General features: G+C 46.4%; 1 protein-coding gene across 10 annotated transcripts in view; it reads left to right on the plus strand.

Annotated features, from left to right (window-relative positions):
• The window catches only part of dab1a (DAB adaptor protein 1a), a 179,895-nt gene that overhangs the window by 144,789 nt on the left and 19,977 nt on the right, over window positions 1–15,129 (plus strand). For 5 of the 10 annotated variants that reach the window (XM_019896686.1, XM_019896685.1, XM_019896684.1 and 2 more), the window contains 4 exons: window positions 2,556–2,654; window positions 7,990–8,121; window positions 11,046–11,165; window positions 11,510–11,548. In XM_019896686.1, coding sequence (XP_019752245.1) covers window positions 2,556–2,654; window positions 7,990–8,121; window positions 11,046–11,165; window positions 11,510–11,548 — 390 coding nt within the window. Of the gene's footprint in view, window positions 1–2,555; window positions 2,655–7,989; window positions 8,122–11,045; window positions 11,166–11,509; window positions 11,549–11,838; window positions 11,902–14,812; window positions 14,876–15,129 lie in introns of all 10 variants that reach the window. The other 5 variants (XM_019896689.1, XM_019896693.1, XM_019896694.1 and 2 more) reach the window with 4 other exon arrangements.

Below are 15,129 nucleotides of genomic sequence, written 5' to 3' on the forward strand. Positions count from 1 at the left end.
AGTATGGTATGTTGCTCTTGTGTCATAGTGGACCTGGAAAAAAATGACTTGTAACGTAGTCATTTATTCGAGAGGGAGGTCTTGAATTTTACAACGTCTTTATCTGCTCGACTGCAAAGGGTGCCGGATTCTGTTGTGGATCGGTGGACACGAAAGAACGTACAAAGGAGTTTCAGAAAAGGGAGGCCTCTATTTTTCACAAAGTCTTTCATGAATCACCGAGCGCTGCGTTGCTCTGATGGCAGGGTGGAAATTAAAAAAAAATAAAAAGCAGATGTAACACAAACATTTATTAGAGCGGAGGTCTTTATTTTTTTTTTTACGGGGTCTCCCACATTGCCTTGGAGTGACCGTCTTTATATTCTTTGCAGCAAGTTTTCCATCAAGAGGCGAGGGGAGCTATATGGATGAGAGAGGGCCACGCGGGGTGAAAGTCTCATTTGCAAGGACAGGAACAATTACAGGCAGAGGAAGACAGATGGACTAGTTAGCAAGAAAAAGGGAAGCCGCGCCGGAGAATAATTTGGATGAGAGGTGAGTGAGGAAGACGAAGGGAGGATGAAGATTGATGAGGAACCAGCGGCCGGGTTTAAAGGAGACTTCGATGGGGTTTTCTTTTCACCATTTAAAACAGGCAATTGGATAAAAATCCTCTTTAGATAGAGACACGGTCTCATGTTCTGCATATGAACCAGCTGTCATCCGGTCCCTTATGCTACAGCGGTACCTCTACTTACGAACGTCTCTTCATACGAAATTTTCAAGTTACAAAACGCCTCAAGAGGAAAATATTGCCTGTTGTTACGAAAGAAATTTCAAGATACGAAATTCATTTTGTAAGTAGATGTACCACTGTAGTGGGCCATTGGCGTATGTCAATTCTCTCACCGTGACAACCAGGGGTGGAGCATGAGCTTTTTGACGAGAGAGAAGCTTCACGTGCTGGCTCTCAACCTCTTAGCGGTGAGTGTAGACGTAACAGCAGTTGGAATCTTGCCAGCATGCGTGTGTGTGCATCACTATTGGCTGCATCTCGCCAATGAGTGGGGACCTCCCTCTTGGCATTTGCCCTCTCATCTTCTAGGCTGCTCAGCTGGCTCTCTCATCACTTCCTCAACAAGTGTATGCTTTAACAGTTGGCTGAATCTCACCGGCAAGTGTGTGCGTTTCAGTCGGCGTTTTAGTCCTGTCGTGTTCCACGTCACTTGGCAGATACACTTGTTCTTCGTCAACAAGTGTATCTGCAAATTGGTTTAATGCGCGAGGGTAGCCTGACCCTCTCTTCTTCCTCGACGTTCAGCGGGCAGGCCTTCGTCACCACGCCTTATATGACGAACACTGGGTATTCCACCTGGCGTTCGGTTGTTGTCCTGTTCCACATCACTTGATGGGGTGGCTCTCAACAAGTTTCGGCGTCGCAGGAGGTTGGATCTCGCCAGTGAGTGTGCGCATTCCAGATTAGCATTTGGCCATCTTCTTGGAAAACTGTGGGAAAAAGAGTGTTATTTTCATTTCCTCAAAGTGATTTGATATGAATCGTCTCCCACTTATTGACAGTAAGAGCGTGAAACGTATTTCAACACCGTGTCTGCAAGAGTTGGAAGTTTCATTATTCCTACAGGAGGTATTTGATTTGGGGGGCTGGGGGGGTGGGGAGGGGGGAAGCTTGAGGTGGCGCAACGGCCGAGGAGAGGAGAGACAGCTCATTGATCAAACGCCTTCCCTCCTCCTCATTTAGGACTACAGCAAATCCATCAAGAGCTTTTCTCTGATCTCCTTCACCTTCTCTTTCATGCGAGCTGCTTCTCCCGCCTCCCAAGACACGCCAATGTGGCCCCGGGCGAACGCCTCGCCCTCATCGGTGCCGTCGTGCCCGCTTATTAATCATCGCCGTGTCATTTTTGGGCCATTGCCACGGGTTATGTTTTCACGAGGCGTTGCAAATGAACTTCGGCCTGCGCCCGTCCTGTCTTATGTCGTCTCTGGCTATTAATTTTGCGATGACTCGGTTTGTCAACTTGTACTTCACAAAACTTCTGAGCGCCAAGCGTGTGGCGGTGATGGTATACACGCTGGTACAAAAAAAAATGCTGGGTGCTTTTCCTAACCTGGCCACTAGGTGGCTGTGGATTTTGCGCAGATAGTTACTTATGCATAAGGCAGGGTTACATTTTTTTGAACCAACAGATTAGGTTGAAAGTTGGATTTTGGCGAGCGTCTTTTTTTTGGACCGAAATAGAAGTCAATTCTATTTCGTAACATTATTGGATAATGTGAGTGGCGGCTGGATGGCTCAGTGTGTATCGGCGCTAGCTAAGAACACAAGAGGTGGGAGTTAAAATCTTTTCCAGTTATTTGAGAACGTTTGGTTAATGCAATTTCCTTTTGGCATAAAGTGATTAAAAACACGTTTGCTTGCGCTTTGTTTTCCTAATGGTTAATTCAATCGGTCCGTCGGCTCACACCTTCATTGATGCGGAAGTACACGTCGAGCATGTCGCGCTGCTCTTTTCCTCCATTTGCTTGTGTTTGTCAATGTTCTGTTCTGCCCTCAGGGTATCGCCGCAGCGGCGCGATCCAAAGGGGAACACAAGCAGAAAGTGTTCCTGACTGTTTCCTTCGGAGGGATCAAGATCTTTGATGAGAAGTCGGGGGTAAGCAAGCGGCTCCTTCCAACCTTGTGTGTGTGTGTGTGTGTGTGTGTGTGTGTGTGTGTGTGTGTGTGTGTGTGTGTGTGTGTGTGTGTGTGCGTGCGTGCGTGTGTGTGTGTGTGTGTGTGTGTTAATGGGTAGGCCAACAAGCGGCATTGTTGTGTGTTTCCGTCGTTAATGAGGCATCTCTGGGCGATCGAGGCCCCCCCCCCTCCCCAGGGGAAATCAGGAGGCCCTAATTGAAACCCTGAGAACAAGGCCAACAGTAGATGAGCGAACATGGCTGTCTCATTGTCTGCCGCTACGCGAACGACGCAACTTTTTTGTTTGCCGATTAGCTTTTTCTGTGTTTTTTTTCTCTGGTCAAGATGCCTCTTAGCAGCCAGTCGGGGGTTGTGCCTGTCGCTATTGAGGTTAGCGACATTTTAAAATCAATACAAAAACGCCCTCATTAGCATGTTATTGTTAGCATCTGCTAACTCCAGTAACCGCTGTCCCTGAAAGGGTTAATATTTTATTTACTTCGATGTGTCCCTAATATTATTTCGAAATTAAGCATTTGTTCACAGTGGCTTTTCCTTCCGGGCGGTGATCCCAAAAACTAGGAAATAGCAAGGGCTCCTCCTACCTGTACCCGAATTGTTTGATCAATTTTCCATTGCTCTTTTGGAAAATGGATCTCTTTTTTTTTTCTCTCAATTGACGTTGAGGTTCTACCGCAAACTTTTTTGTGCCGTGGGCCAGTTCGGCACGAAGACTTCTTTTACAGACGAGCAAAGAAACAATTAAAAAAAAAAAAAGAACTGATCAAACACACGTCTCATGCTGAATGTAATTTGGGAGCCCTGCGTTTCGTCCTCTTCATTCAGCTGGCCCCATCTTGGGGTGAGTGTTTTTCCGCGGGCGGGTGCTTGGGGACCATTTTTCTACCGCCCAGGTTTACTTGCTGCACAATTTTATAACATAGCGCAGGATTAGCATGTTTTGCTGCCTTGTCCCATAAATATATGCGCCGTGAGCCGCCTCAGTTTGTCCGAATGACCGCGAATGAGGGCAGGCCGCAATATGAATCCAGCTGCCCTGCGCGCCGCCGCCTTTATTAGTCAAGGCGCTGATCCTCAAGATTTACACCTGGACGGCACATATCCAACCGTAACTCAGAAGCGTGGCGCCGGTGACCGGTGGCCTCCCGCGTGGTGGCCGTATTTCATGCAGCCGAGCTCATCCCGCCGGCAGTGTCGTTCGTCATGCCTCTTTTTATGTCCGTCGTCGGTCTTTGTCTCAGCCCCGAGAAATGCGGGGACGATGAAATAAAGACACAAGAAGGACCGAGTCGGTGGGACGGTTGGGGAATAAGCTAGCATATGTCAAAGTAAAGCTCCCTATCGGGAGACTTTGTCCTCTGTCGCCGCACATTAATATTAACTATAGCGATACGCCGTCCTCACTATCAGTCCTAATGGATAGCCGGAGAGAGACAGACAGCCGGAATGACTCTGCTGAGGTTCAGGGTTCTTGACAGTCTCATTCCCGGCCTGCGCATCACTCAGCCAGATGGGTGGATGGATGCGCCGGCTCAGCCCACAGGATGGATGGCCGCCCTCTCCCAAAGGAGGGAAGGTTGTCCGGAGCGGAGGGAGCGTGGCGGTTGAGATGGAGGGGAAGAAGAGAGGAGACATTAATCTTAACAGAGGGCATGTTCCCCTCTCTCTCTCTCCAGCTCGCTTTCAGACACGTGTGCGCATATTGAAAACGCAATTGCGTTACTGTTACTGTTTTAATCATTGCGACATTTATACCTGCTATGTCGGGGTCGGCAAACTTTTGTGCTCCGGCACCAGGTAATTTGTAGATGACTCAAAGAAAAAAGTAAATCTGAAAAAATTTGTTATGGGGAAAATGAAGCTTCAAATTGGCTTCATGAACCAGTTGTTGTTGTTGGCTTTTTTTGGTTGATGAAATGGCTTGTCAGTGTGCTTTCAGCACAATGTTGAACACAAAGTGCTATCGAGAGGAGTCGAAACATACAACTGGTTCACGAAGCAAATTTGAAGCCTCATTTTTTCAAAAAATATTTTCACTTTCTCTCATGGGTTTAATTTCGTACCATGACAATTATTCTACAGAGTGTATATTTGCGGAAACATTTATTTATTTGAAAAAAAATCCTTGTAATTATTTTTACCCCAATGCCAAACTTGTTTTGGCAGGGTTGCCTCTGCGATGCTAATTTGTCATCAAAGGCTTTCTTGTCATTTTGGGGGATACAGAGACACAGCGAGCGTTCACCAGAAGGGAAAACAAAACATCACTCTCTATCGACTTTGTGTTTGCGCAAACGGTCTTCATTGTTACTGACGGTCTGTCAGGGGAAAGAAGTTTATCTTTTCTGTTGGCAGTAAATATGCGTGATGATCTCAAATGACCCAGCCAAACATATCTCGCAAGCGAATCGCACCACACAAGCGTGAATAAAAAGACGAGGAACTTGACTGATAGCCGGAAATGCTCATCAACAATTTCATTGTTCAAGCAGAGTGACAAGCGAGAAATCTGTCGGTCGTGAATGGTTTTGAAGGCTGGCCATATTATTGGTCAAGATTAGTCTTATTTACAGAGCTTTTGAAGTCGCTATTTAAAATTCACTGCCCTTCAAATTCTTCTTTGTAAGAATATGAGAGTCGTTGTCAGGTTTGTACGCAATGATCTCCCCCAACAGGCACATTAAGTATTTGGGAAGGCTTTTGTGGTTTTTTAAATAAGTTAGCTTGTTCATAGCACAAAACAACCCAGCCGCTGGGGAGCAGTGCCCTCCCCTGGGGGTACACTGTTCCCCGGTGCCGGTCCCAAGCCCGGAGAAATGGGGAGGGTTGCGTCAGGAAGGGCATCCGGCGTAAAACTTTTGCCAAGACGGACATGCGAGTTGATAGGGCGGTTTGCAGGGACGGATGGGAATTAATGACTCGCTGTGGCGACCCCTGAAAAGGGACGTGCCGAAAGGAGAAGAAGAAGAAGAAGTTCATAGCACAAAACGATTCCATTAAATATTCATTTTTTTAAGTAATTATATTTGGGATGTCTCTCAAACAAATATTTCAAATGAATCATAAACACATCTTTTTTTTTGAGGGGGGTGGGGTGAGTTGGTTTCAGTCAAAGCCCTGTAATATAAAATTGTTGCTTTTTTTTTCTTGTGGCATCTTGGTGCTATGGAACTATGTTGAAGTCAGTTGAAGAGCTTCATTTCAACAAAAGTAGTGCTTTGCAGCCATCAGGTGGCGTCTTGGTGCCAAGGAAAGAGTTGAGGAGCTTCATTTTGAGAAATGTCGTGTAATGTCACCTTTGTGGCATCTGCTGGCAATTTTGTACCCCCTCCTTTTTTTGGGGGGTGGGGGGCATCAATTACCCTAGGATTTTACCAACTCATAGCAGCACTCTGTAGTTGTTGTTGCTCCACAACAGTTAAAATTCCCAAAGTAACACCCCTCAAAAGTTTTCTTTTGTTGTCATGAGGGTGCCGCCACTTGCGCTGTTGATCAATCAATCTCAGTCCAGAGGTGATTGTCACGATTTGGGCTTTCAGGACGTTAAATCAATTTGAATTTGGAGAGGCCGCCACCCCCCTTAAGCTGGTCTGTGCACTCTGTCACCGGCGCACACACACAGTTACACACACGCACGCACTTCTGGAGCTAATTCAATAACCACTTTGCGTTGTGTGCGGAGCCTTTGCTGCCATTTTCAGGTCAATAGGCGGGAACGATGATAATCATTAGTCTAATTATTAATTATGAATGACTCATTAAGGATTACGTCTCTGTCGCAGGTGTGCGCGTTTGTGCGTGCGTTGGCGTGTTCCCGGCATGCGCCTGGCACAGACAACAACAACAACAACACACTGCGCATTTTAGCCCGACTTCGAGGACTTGTGCGTCGTGCTTTCGTCGTTTGGGCACAGATGAAGCGATCAAGTCGACAGCTTGCCGAGCTGTGATTGTCACTGATTATCCCCCACCCCTACCCCCCGACTACTCAACACAAAAAATAGAAAAAAAAACAATAACCCCGCCATCTGCCGTGGGCAATGCCAGCTCGGCTGACGCCCCGTACCCAGACAACAGTGAAGAGGCCATAGTTTCACACGAGCCCCCCTCTGACTGAGGCCGTTTGTCGCTACATTCAACGATGGCAACATTTCGGTATGTCTGGACACAGAACGTGCACAGGAATTTGGAAAGAAATCGACCCGATTTGGAAAATGTCAAATTCAAGATGGCTGCGGTCATCCGGAAGAACTCATGTGTTCCTTTTTGGGGGCTTCATGTGTCACAATTTTAGACCAATCATCGCCCAACTGAAGATTTACTCTGCAAAAGTTCCGTTGTTCATCAAAATCGTCATCAGGAATCGACACTCATCCTGTGTTTGGTGCAGGAACAATGTTGATTTTGAATCGTGTGTGTGTGTGTGTGTGTGAATGCAGGATGGCCCGAGGTAATCAACGTCAAAGTTCAAATTACTACTCGCTTCGTTTCAGGTCTTAGTGCAACAAAGGGTTCAAGATTTACAGTTACGCCAGTACACACGAGAAGACCCAAGCTCTGTTGACTTTGAATTGTGGACGACCAATACTTGCACAGGAACACGGTTGATCATTCAAAAGACGAAACTAATAGTGTCTTTACCTGCTCCTGTCTCGATCTTCATTTTCGGTCTTCTTCAAGTATGTTGAAATGACCTACCTTGACCATAATTGCAAAGACCCGATTGATTTTGAATCATTTTGTGCACACGAGGTAGGAATTGGGTTCCAAAATGTTTCACTTCAAATTTCTTCGTACAACATCACCCTTGATTATGCATATTTGTGTTGTGAAAAAAAATCACCCGGAATGTGCCTGCTGAAGACTTTTGTTCTAACTCTGAGGAAGAACAGAATACAACAATACTGACAAGCAGATTATCTTTATCCTCTGCGAAGAATGACTTATATTACTGCGGCTTACCGAGGAGTTGTGATCGACTGCCTGTCTGTTTATTTATTGAGAGGATTTCCCTTTGAGATGCAACCTTGGCATTTTTCAGGGTGTCCTTGGCGCCAAGGCGCACTCACCAAAAGGAGCAGTACAACGTCCGTTGAATCGTCGCACAAAAATGTGGCAACAGCTGTTTTATTTCTTCACGGCTCAAATTAAATTTGTATCTCAAGGCACCGATACAATTATTCGATTTTTTTTTTTGGTTTTTTTTGTAAAATCATTTTTAGCAACCCTGCAACATGTCGCCCAGCGAAGCCATCAAGAACTAATGAAAGCGTTGGTGCGGGTCTCTGCTTCAGGTGCTGCAGCACAACCACGCCGTCCATGAGATCTCCTACATCGCCAAGGACATCACCGACCACAGAGCGTTCGGCTACATCTGCGGCAAGGAAGGCAACCATCGCTTTGTGGCCATCAAGACCGCGCAGTCGGTCAGTATTTGGACATTTTCATGCCGTTCAGCAAGGTTCATTTATAATGCACGCGGGGGTCTCGGACCTCTTGACATTTAGACAGGGACCTTTCGCACAGACGCCCGTGTCCTGTTGTGCTGTTTATCCAGCCGCCGTTTACGCCGCCGAGCTTTGCGCTCGATCCCACGCCGATAGTTTGGCCTTCTTCGGACCTCTCGTTGCGGCGCCGGCGTGCTTTGTTTGCATCCAGCCGGCTCCCGCCGTCGCTCTATCGATTCCCCCGTGCCGAGTCGATGGGAGTTTGAGTGTGTGTCACCGGCTCTAATGGCACATCCATCCTCCCCGGGCGCTGCTCTTTGACTCGCGGCGACACAAACAGCGCAGTCACATATGCGCACCTTATTGCCACATAGATCAGAGATCACAAAATTGGTTGTCACCAAAGGCGGCCCCGTCGAAGCGCCATCGGTCAGTCCGAGCTGGCGTTTACCCGACGCGTGCCTGAGTAAACGTGGCCATTGTAAGCTTGCTTTTATTTGAAGGTTGTGACCAGCCGCACGTGTAATTTACCCCCGGAAAAGCTTTCGAAATGACCATTTTCTTCTATTACGTTTTGCGGCGTGACACTTAACTAAGGTAGTTCGTCGTTCAATAGATAAGTTTAGTCTCACTCCAGTCCTCCAGGGCAGATGGAGTATTTCTGTTTGTTGCGTCTGTATTGGCAAAGCGGCCCTGTTTCCTAGTAAGGGTTTGTCCCAAGTGCAAACGCTGGAATTCACCAGCGAAGGCTTCTTCAAACCAAATTGAACGACTTCTTGTTCAGTTCCTGGCATGCATCCTGGAGACTTTTTCATGCGTTCTGGCAGACACGTTCAACCCATTTGTTGTCCATCGGAAAAACTGGTGGAGTGTTGCCAAGCGAGAATTGGCTGCTTCAAACCAAAATGATCGACTTTGTTCCATTGAGACTTTTTGTGTATCTGTTTATGAAAGACGCGCCCCGCCCAATTGCGTGTTCGCTGGTGTGTCACGGGCAACTTTCTAATGACTGTTGATTGTGAGTGTGGCTTGAAACCAAACTAGACGTTTTGGGTTTGGATGCTTGAGTATTTTTTTCATGCATCTTGTTATCATGATCCTGTTTACCCAATTTAGTGTCAATTTGGATCAAACATTTTGGTAAGTCTTACTGAGTGAAACTTGGCTGATTCGAACCAAGATGCCACACTTACTGTTCAAATGTGACACGTTTGACCTGGATTTAAAGTGAATTTCTATTTGGGGCCGACGTAACTTCTGTCGGCAACTTTTACGTGCAGTATAACAACGAAATGCCGCTTCGCCGTGTTCGCTTTGAACTCCGGGTTCCACTACCTGAGAGACGAGGGCCATTTTGGGGCCTCCAAACAAGGCGATTCATTCATCCAAAGAAGACGATGGGTAGTCCTTTGGTGAGCCCTTCCTGGTTCACGGCGCACTGATGATGCCATTTTGAATCTGATTTGAAGCTTCGTGAAAAAAAGGGAGCCAGTGGGACTGCGAGATGGTAACGAGCGGAGATGGTTAGAATCTGTACTTTCAAAGGCGAGGCGAATGTGACAGCTTAACAATATGTCTCGTGTCGGCGGCCCAGCAGGAGCAGACGTTACAGCCCCCCCCCCCCACCCCCCTCGGGCCGGGCCTGTCAAGAGCGAGGCGAGGCGGAGAAACTGTCTCATGGAACGGCGGCGCTAAAATAGAGCTGCGCTTTATGCGTGGCAGCGTTCCGTCTATGAACTCCAAGTGCACTACGCAAAAAGCTGGCGGTCAATAATTGATTACGGCTGAAACTCTTGTCATACTCAAAGGCTTCTTCCGCTTGTTTAGTTGACAGTTCGATGTACTGTAAGTGTCGAAACTCACTCGGAGCAGTGGTGAGAAGTTAAGTTGATTTTTTTTTTTTTTTTTTTTCTGGTCTTCGTACTTTTACTCCCAACATTTGAAAACATATCTGCACTTCCTGCTAAGCTTGTTACAGTTCACAACTTAAAGCATGAAGACGCAACGTTCAAAAGACGTTAAAAAAAAAACTTGACCTGACGATCGCTTGGTCAGAGGCCACGCCTCTTAAAGAGCACACATCCAACCCAAAAATACAACAGTGCAAATCATGATTACACTGATACCAGTTTGTTTCTTGACATGATTGTAGGTCAAAGGTTGATTTATTTTTTTCCGTTATTTGATAATTTGGCATTTTTGGTGAATCGTTTCCCAATTTAAACAAAGCCATGGAAACACATTTTAATGGCGTGTTCAGTCTTTTTTTTTTTTTTTAATTTCTTGGTTACAAGCACCATAAAAATGAATAAACGAGGGAACGTGTGGAGAAGTGTGCCAAGTTGTCAAAACGAGTACTGTATATAACCGGCCATTTTTACTTTTCTTAGTACATTTCAGAGTACTTTTTCACTTAAATAAAAGAGTTGAATTAGTATCGCAGTCTTTTTTTTTCGCCACTTCTAGTGAAAGTGGATGCAAGCGAAGCTGGCTGCCAGGAAAGCAGCCGCAAGTCAGTCAGGCGGCGTCTGCCCGCCGCCATAAGTGTCGGCGAGGCGGCGGGACGGGGGGAAGAAAGTGATGGAGCCGGTTTGCGCCGCCAGCGTGTCTTTGTTTGTCGGCGTGCCGCTCGCTGGCAGGATTGCTTTGTGGGGAATAATTCAGTCTGACAGACGGTGGCTTTGTCTGACAGGGAGAAAGCAGAAGGAGAGCAAAGTCACAATCAGACGCACGAACTAAAGTTGTTGCCTCTAACAAGTTGCTCAATTTGCGGATTGCGACGCCGCAGTCTGAGTGTGTGTGTGCGCGCATTTACGTGTATGTGAATGCGTCTGCATTCCAGTATGTGTGCGTCTGTGTGTACGGTTCATTTGTGATTAACTTCTTGCTTCTCCCCCCAACAGGCTGAACCAGTGATCCTGGACCTGCGGGACTTGTTCCAGCTCATCTATGAGATCAAGCAGCGTGAGGAGATGGAGAAGAAGGCCCAGAAGGACAAACAGTGTGAGCAGGCCGTCTACCAGGTACATCCGCCAGTGCTTGCATTTGCCTGGTCGACAGCCGTTTTCGCAGAGCCACTGACTCCCTTATTGTGACATGAAACGGTCAGCCTCCCCCCCCCCGTTATTTAACCATCAGTTGAGATGTTAAAAACGTGTCAAATTTTTTTGCACCCCACTTCAGCCTCAAAACTAAATGAAAGCAGAAAGGATCATTGAAGTTCTCACCCGTGGCTTCCGCCTTTCTTTCTTTCTTTCTTTCTTTCGATTGATTTGTTTTGGCTCGTGCTTTCCGCCAACTGGCCCTGCTCCTCTGCCTTTAACCCTCGATGCCTCTTTCACTTCTTCTCGGCTCCGCTCGTCCGCAGACGATACTGGAGGAAGATCTGGAGGACCCGGTCTACCAGGTAACCTCGCCAGCCTTGCTTCACTCCACCCGCTTCGCCACCCTTTGGCTTGCTCCTTTCCGTGTGTGTGTGAGTGTGTGCACTGTGTGGGGAGACAGCCCCTCGCTCGCTACTTATGGAACCATAGCTGGGTTCAAATATCCACACAAAGTGCATGTTTGTGGGGTGCATGGTCAGCTGATTTTCCCCAAAAATGCTTTTTGACTTTTCTCTCGACTTCTTCCACTTCCTTCCTTTTTTTTCTACCCCCTCCCCTCCCTTGTCTCTTTCCTGTGCTTCCGGCGCTGTAGTACATTGTGTTTGAGGCCGGACACGAGCCCATCCGTGACCAATCAGACGAGAGCATTTATCAGGTATACTCGCAAGAAGAAAAAAGTCAACTCATCATCATCATCTCGTGGGGAAGTCAGACAGAGAGAATACAGTGAAGACATTTGTCGTGGGAGACATGTTCCAGACACGCTCTCAACATGTCAAAAAAAAAAAAAAATCACAAAATATTGAGCGCTCTTGGAAAGAAAAATAAATTAAAATTTTTTATAAGACACATTTAAACTCATGAAAACATTCTTTTCAAAATAAAGTGGAAAAATATTTGAACACGGGCAGAAAACGTGCAAGCATAAATATACAGCATAGACTGTACATTATTGAAAAATGCTGTGAGGACCCCAAGATGTCAGTCATGCCAAAGGCCCACGGCACACTGAGAGCGATGTGGCTAAACATGACTGAAGTGGACCATCGTGAAACAAAAAACATGGCGTGATTGTCACGGAACAAGCAAATTGGCACAAAAAGAGCAGTAAGGCAAGTGGGGAGTGAAGATATCTTGACAGGCTGTTGGCAGTGATCGAGCACCCCATTCACTCACTGCGTCTGTACCTTTTGGCGAGAGACTCTCCACGCTTTGCTTTTTACTGCTGCATACCGCTGGTGTCGGGCCAAAACTTCTTATTTAGTTTGTAGATGACTTTTTTTGTGTTTTTTGTCTCCTGAAAAGTGATGATTTTGGACGTACGAGGATTCCACCTGACCACAGCGATATGAAATCTTGAATATGGTTAAGTGTTATTGTAAAACATACACACACATTAGGGCTGAAACGGGTCCTGGAGTAATTCGAATACCTCAGTTCAATAAAATGCTCGAGACATTTTTGTCTGCCTCAAGTACCTCCTTATTTACATGTACACCGTCAGGAAGAAGCAATCAAACTATCAGTGGCAACAATTGTTCACGCTATACAAATACGTGACAGTACCAGTCAGTCAATATGGTAGGAAGGCCAACTTCAAAATAAACCTTACCTTACCCAACAATTTATGGACATCAATGCATTGGTACACTTTTATTTTGAAGGTGTTCCCGTGTCGCAGTGTTGAGATTTCAATGTGATATAGTGGGGCCGTGGAAGGTGAACGCCGGGGAACACGGTTAGAAAAAAAAAAAAAAAAATGGCGCAGTCTACTTCCCCCACCCCCCCGGTGAGGCGTGGGTAGACCTCGGAGGGGCGGGAAAAGGTGGAGGGGAGGAAGCGGATGCGGAGGTTATTCCTGGCCGTTGCGGAAGGCAGGACCCGCCCCCCCCTCTCCCCCATCCACCGCCCGACAACCCCCCCCATCTTCTTTTCCCGGGGAGATGAAAGCAAAGAAAAAGGAAGTAAACAAGGGGCCGAGTGTGCTACATGCATAGCTTTAGCTCACGCATCCACACAGGGAATGCTAACATAGCTGCGATTCCATCCTAAAATAGTTTGAAAGCCAAATTGCGTCGATTTGCACACACTTGTGTTCATTACAAGTGTGAGGTGGGGGTGGGGGGTTGTTTTAGTAGTAGTAATTATTAACGTTATTAATTTTAGCCTGAAATGCCAACAAAACACTACCAATAGTTCATTTTGGTTGATAAAACCACTTTCGTCCATAAAGAGCTCAAGTAGCTACACGACAAACGGCTAACAAAATTAGCATTCCTTTTATTGTTTATTTCCAGTCGATGCCTTCCGCCACGAATTAGCCTTTCTCTGTTCCGAGTTTTACCTTAAATCCATCAAAAGGTCCCCGCGGTCGCAAACGAGACGATCTCAGTTAGCCATCGGCGCTTATTGTCGCTGCTCGTCGCACACGCGCGCTGTCAGATCTTTCCGTTTTTTTGTCGCACAGAATGTTATTATGCCGCCGTGTGTGTGACACTGAGTTATTACACGTCCGCGGCGGTGAAAAGCTTCGTTTTAATCATCCCGCGCCACGAGGCAGCAAAAAGTGTTCCCTCGCACGTTGAGGCGTGACTCACGAGGTCTCACATTGTAGATTTTAATTCTGATTAGCATCCTCGCTCGAAGTGTGATTTCTCAATATTCAGCTCAATTCCTTTGATTGATGAGGCGGGGAAAATTGCGATCGTTTAACAGTTGTTTTCATCGTATTTATTTATTGTTTCGTACCTGTCAAAAATACGACAATATATGACACACAGGTTCCCAGAAATGCTACGCTAACAATTTCCTCCAAGAAAATTTGTGAAGCTAGAGATAGAGAGGCCTGATATTCCAACATAAATGTGTTCAATCCAACTGTAACAAGGAAGTGAAAATGCGATGTTTTCTGCTCAACTTCCTTCTATTGCCATCAGCAAAGTAGTTAGTTCGGAATCAGTCGTTCCTTCTGCTGGACTTTTTTTTGTTTCTTACATGTCAAAACATCATACTTCTTGTTTCGTATGGCCTGTATAGGCAGAAAAATGACATGGGTCTGAAATATCGACAGCCTCTTTCGGCATCTCTTACATGTCATTAAAACCACTACAAAAAGCAGATTTCCTGTTTGAGTTCTACTGCCCGTTTAGACAGCAAACTAGTTGAGTCGGAATGATTTGAAGCCTAGCGAACTTCGTCGACTTGACTCCTTTCTAATGTCTTTCTTTGGTGTCTACTACGCGTCGTTAAAACCAGTAGACAACGCCGCACTTTCTATTTGACTGCTTTTACTTCCCGTTTAGCTAGCAAACTAGTTGGGTCTGAGTCCTGTTTACCCCGTGCCGAGGGTACCTCCCACGAGTCAAAAGCAAACATCATGCTAGCTGTTCAATATCTTCCTATCTACTCGTTGCTTCTACGTACCAAAATCCGGTTATGCCGCAACAGGAAAGAATCAAACCGTCAACTTGATGCAAAATAACCGAGGACACGTTATAAGCGCTTTGCTGATCTCGAGGTAACAGGCTCTGTTGGCTGTGCTCTGGATTTTGCGGCCGGCTGTGTAGGTTCCCACCAGCCAGCAGAAGGAAGGGGTCTATGACGTCCCAAAGCAAGGGTACCTCCCACGAGTCAAAAGCAAACATCATGGCTAGCTGTTCAATATCTTCCGATCTACTCGTTGTTTCTACGTACCAAAATCCGGTTATGCCGCAACAGTAAAGAATCAAACCGTCAACTTGATGCAAAACAACCGAGGACACGTTATAAGCGCTTTGCTGATCTCGAGGTAACAGGCTCTGTTGGCTGTGCTCTGGATTTTGCGGCCGGCTGTGTAGGTTCCCACCAGCCAGCAGAAGGAAGGGGTCTATGACGTCCCCAAACG

The sequence above is a fragment of the Hippocampus comes genome, unplaced genomic scaffold (genome assembly GCF_001891065.2).
Source record: "Hippocampus comes isolate QL1 unplaced genomic scaffold, H_comes_QL1_v1.1 scaffold22, whole genome shotgun sequence".
NCBI classification, from domain to species: domain Eukaryota; kingdom Metazoa; phylum Chordata; class Actinopteri; order Syngnathiformes; family Syngnathidae; genus Hippocampus; species Hippocampus comes.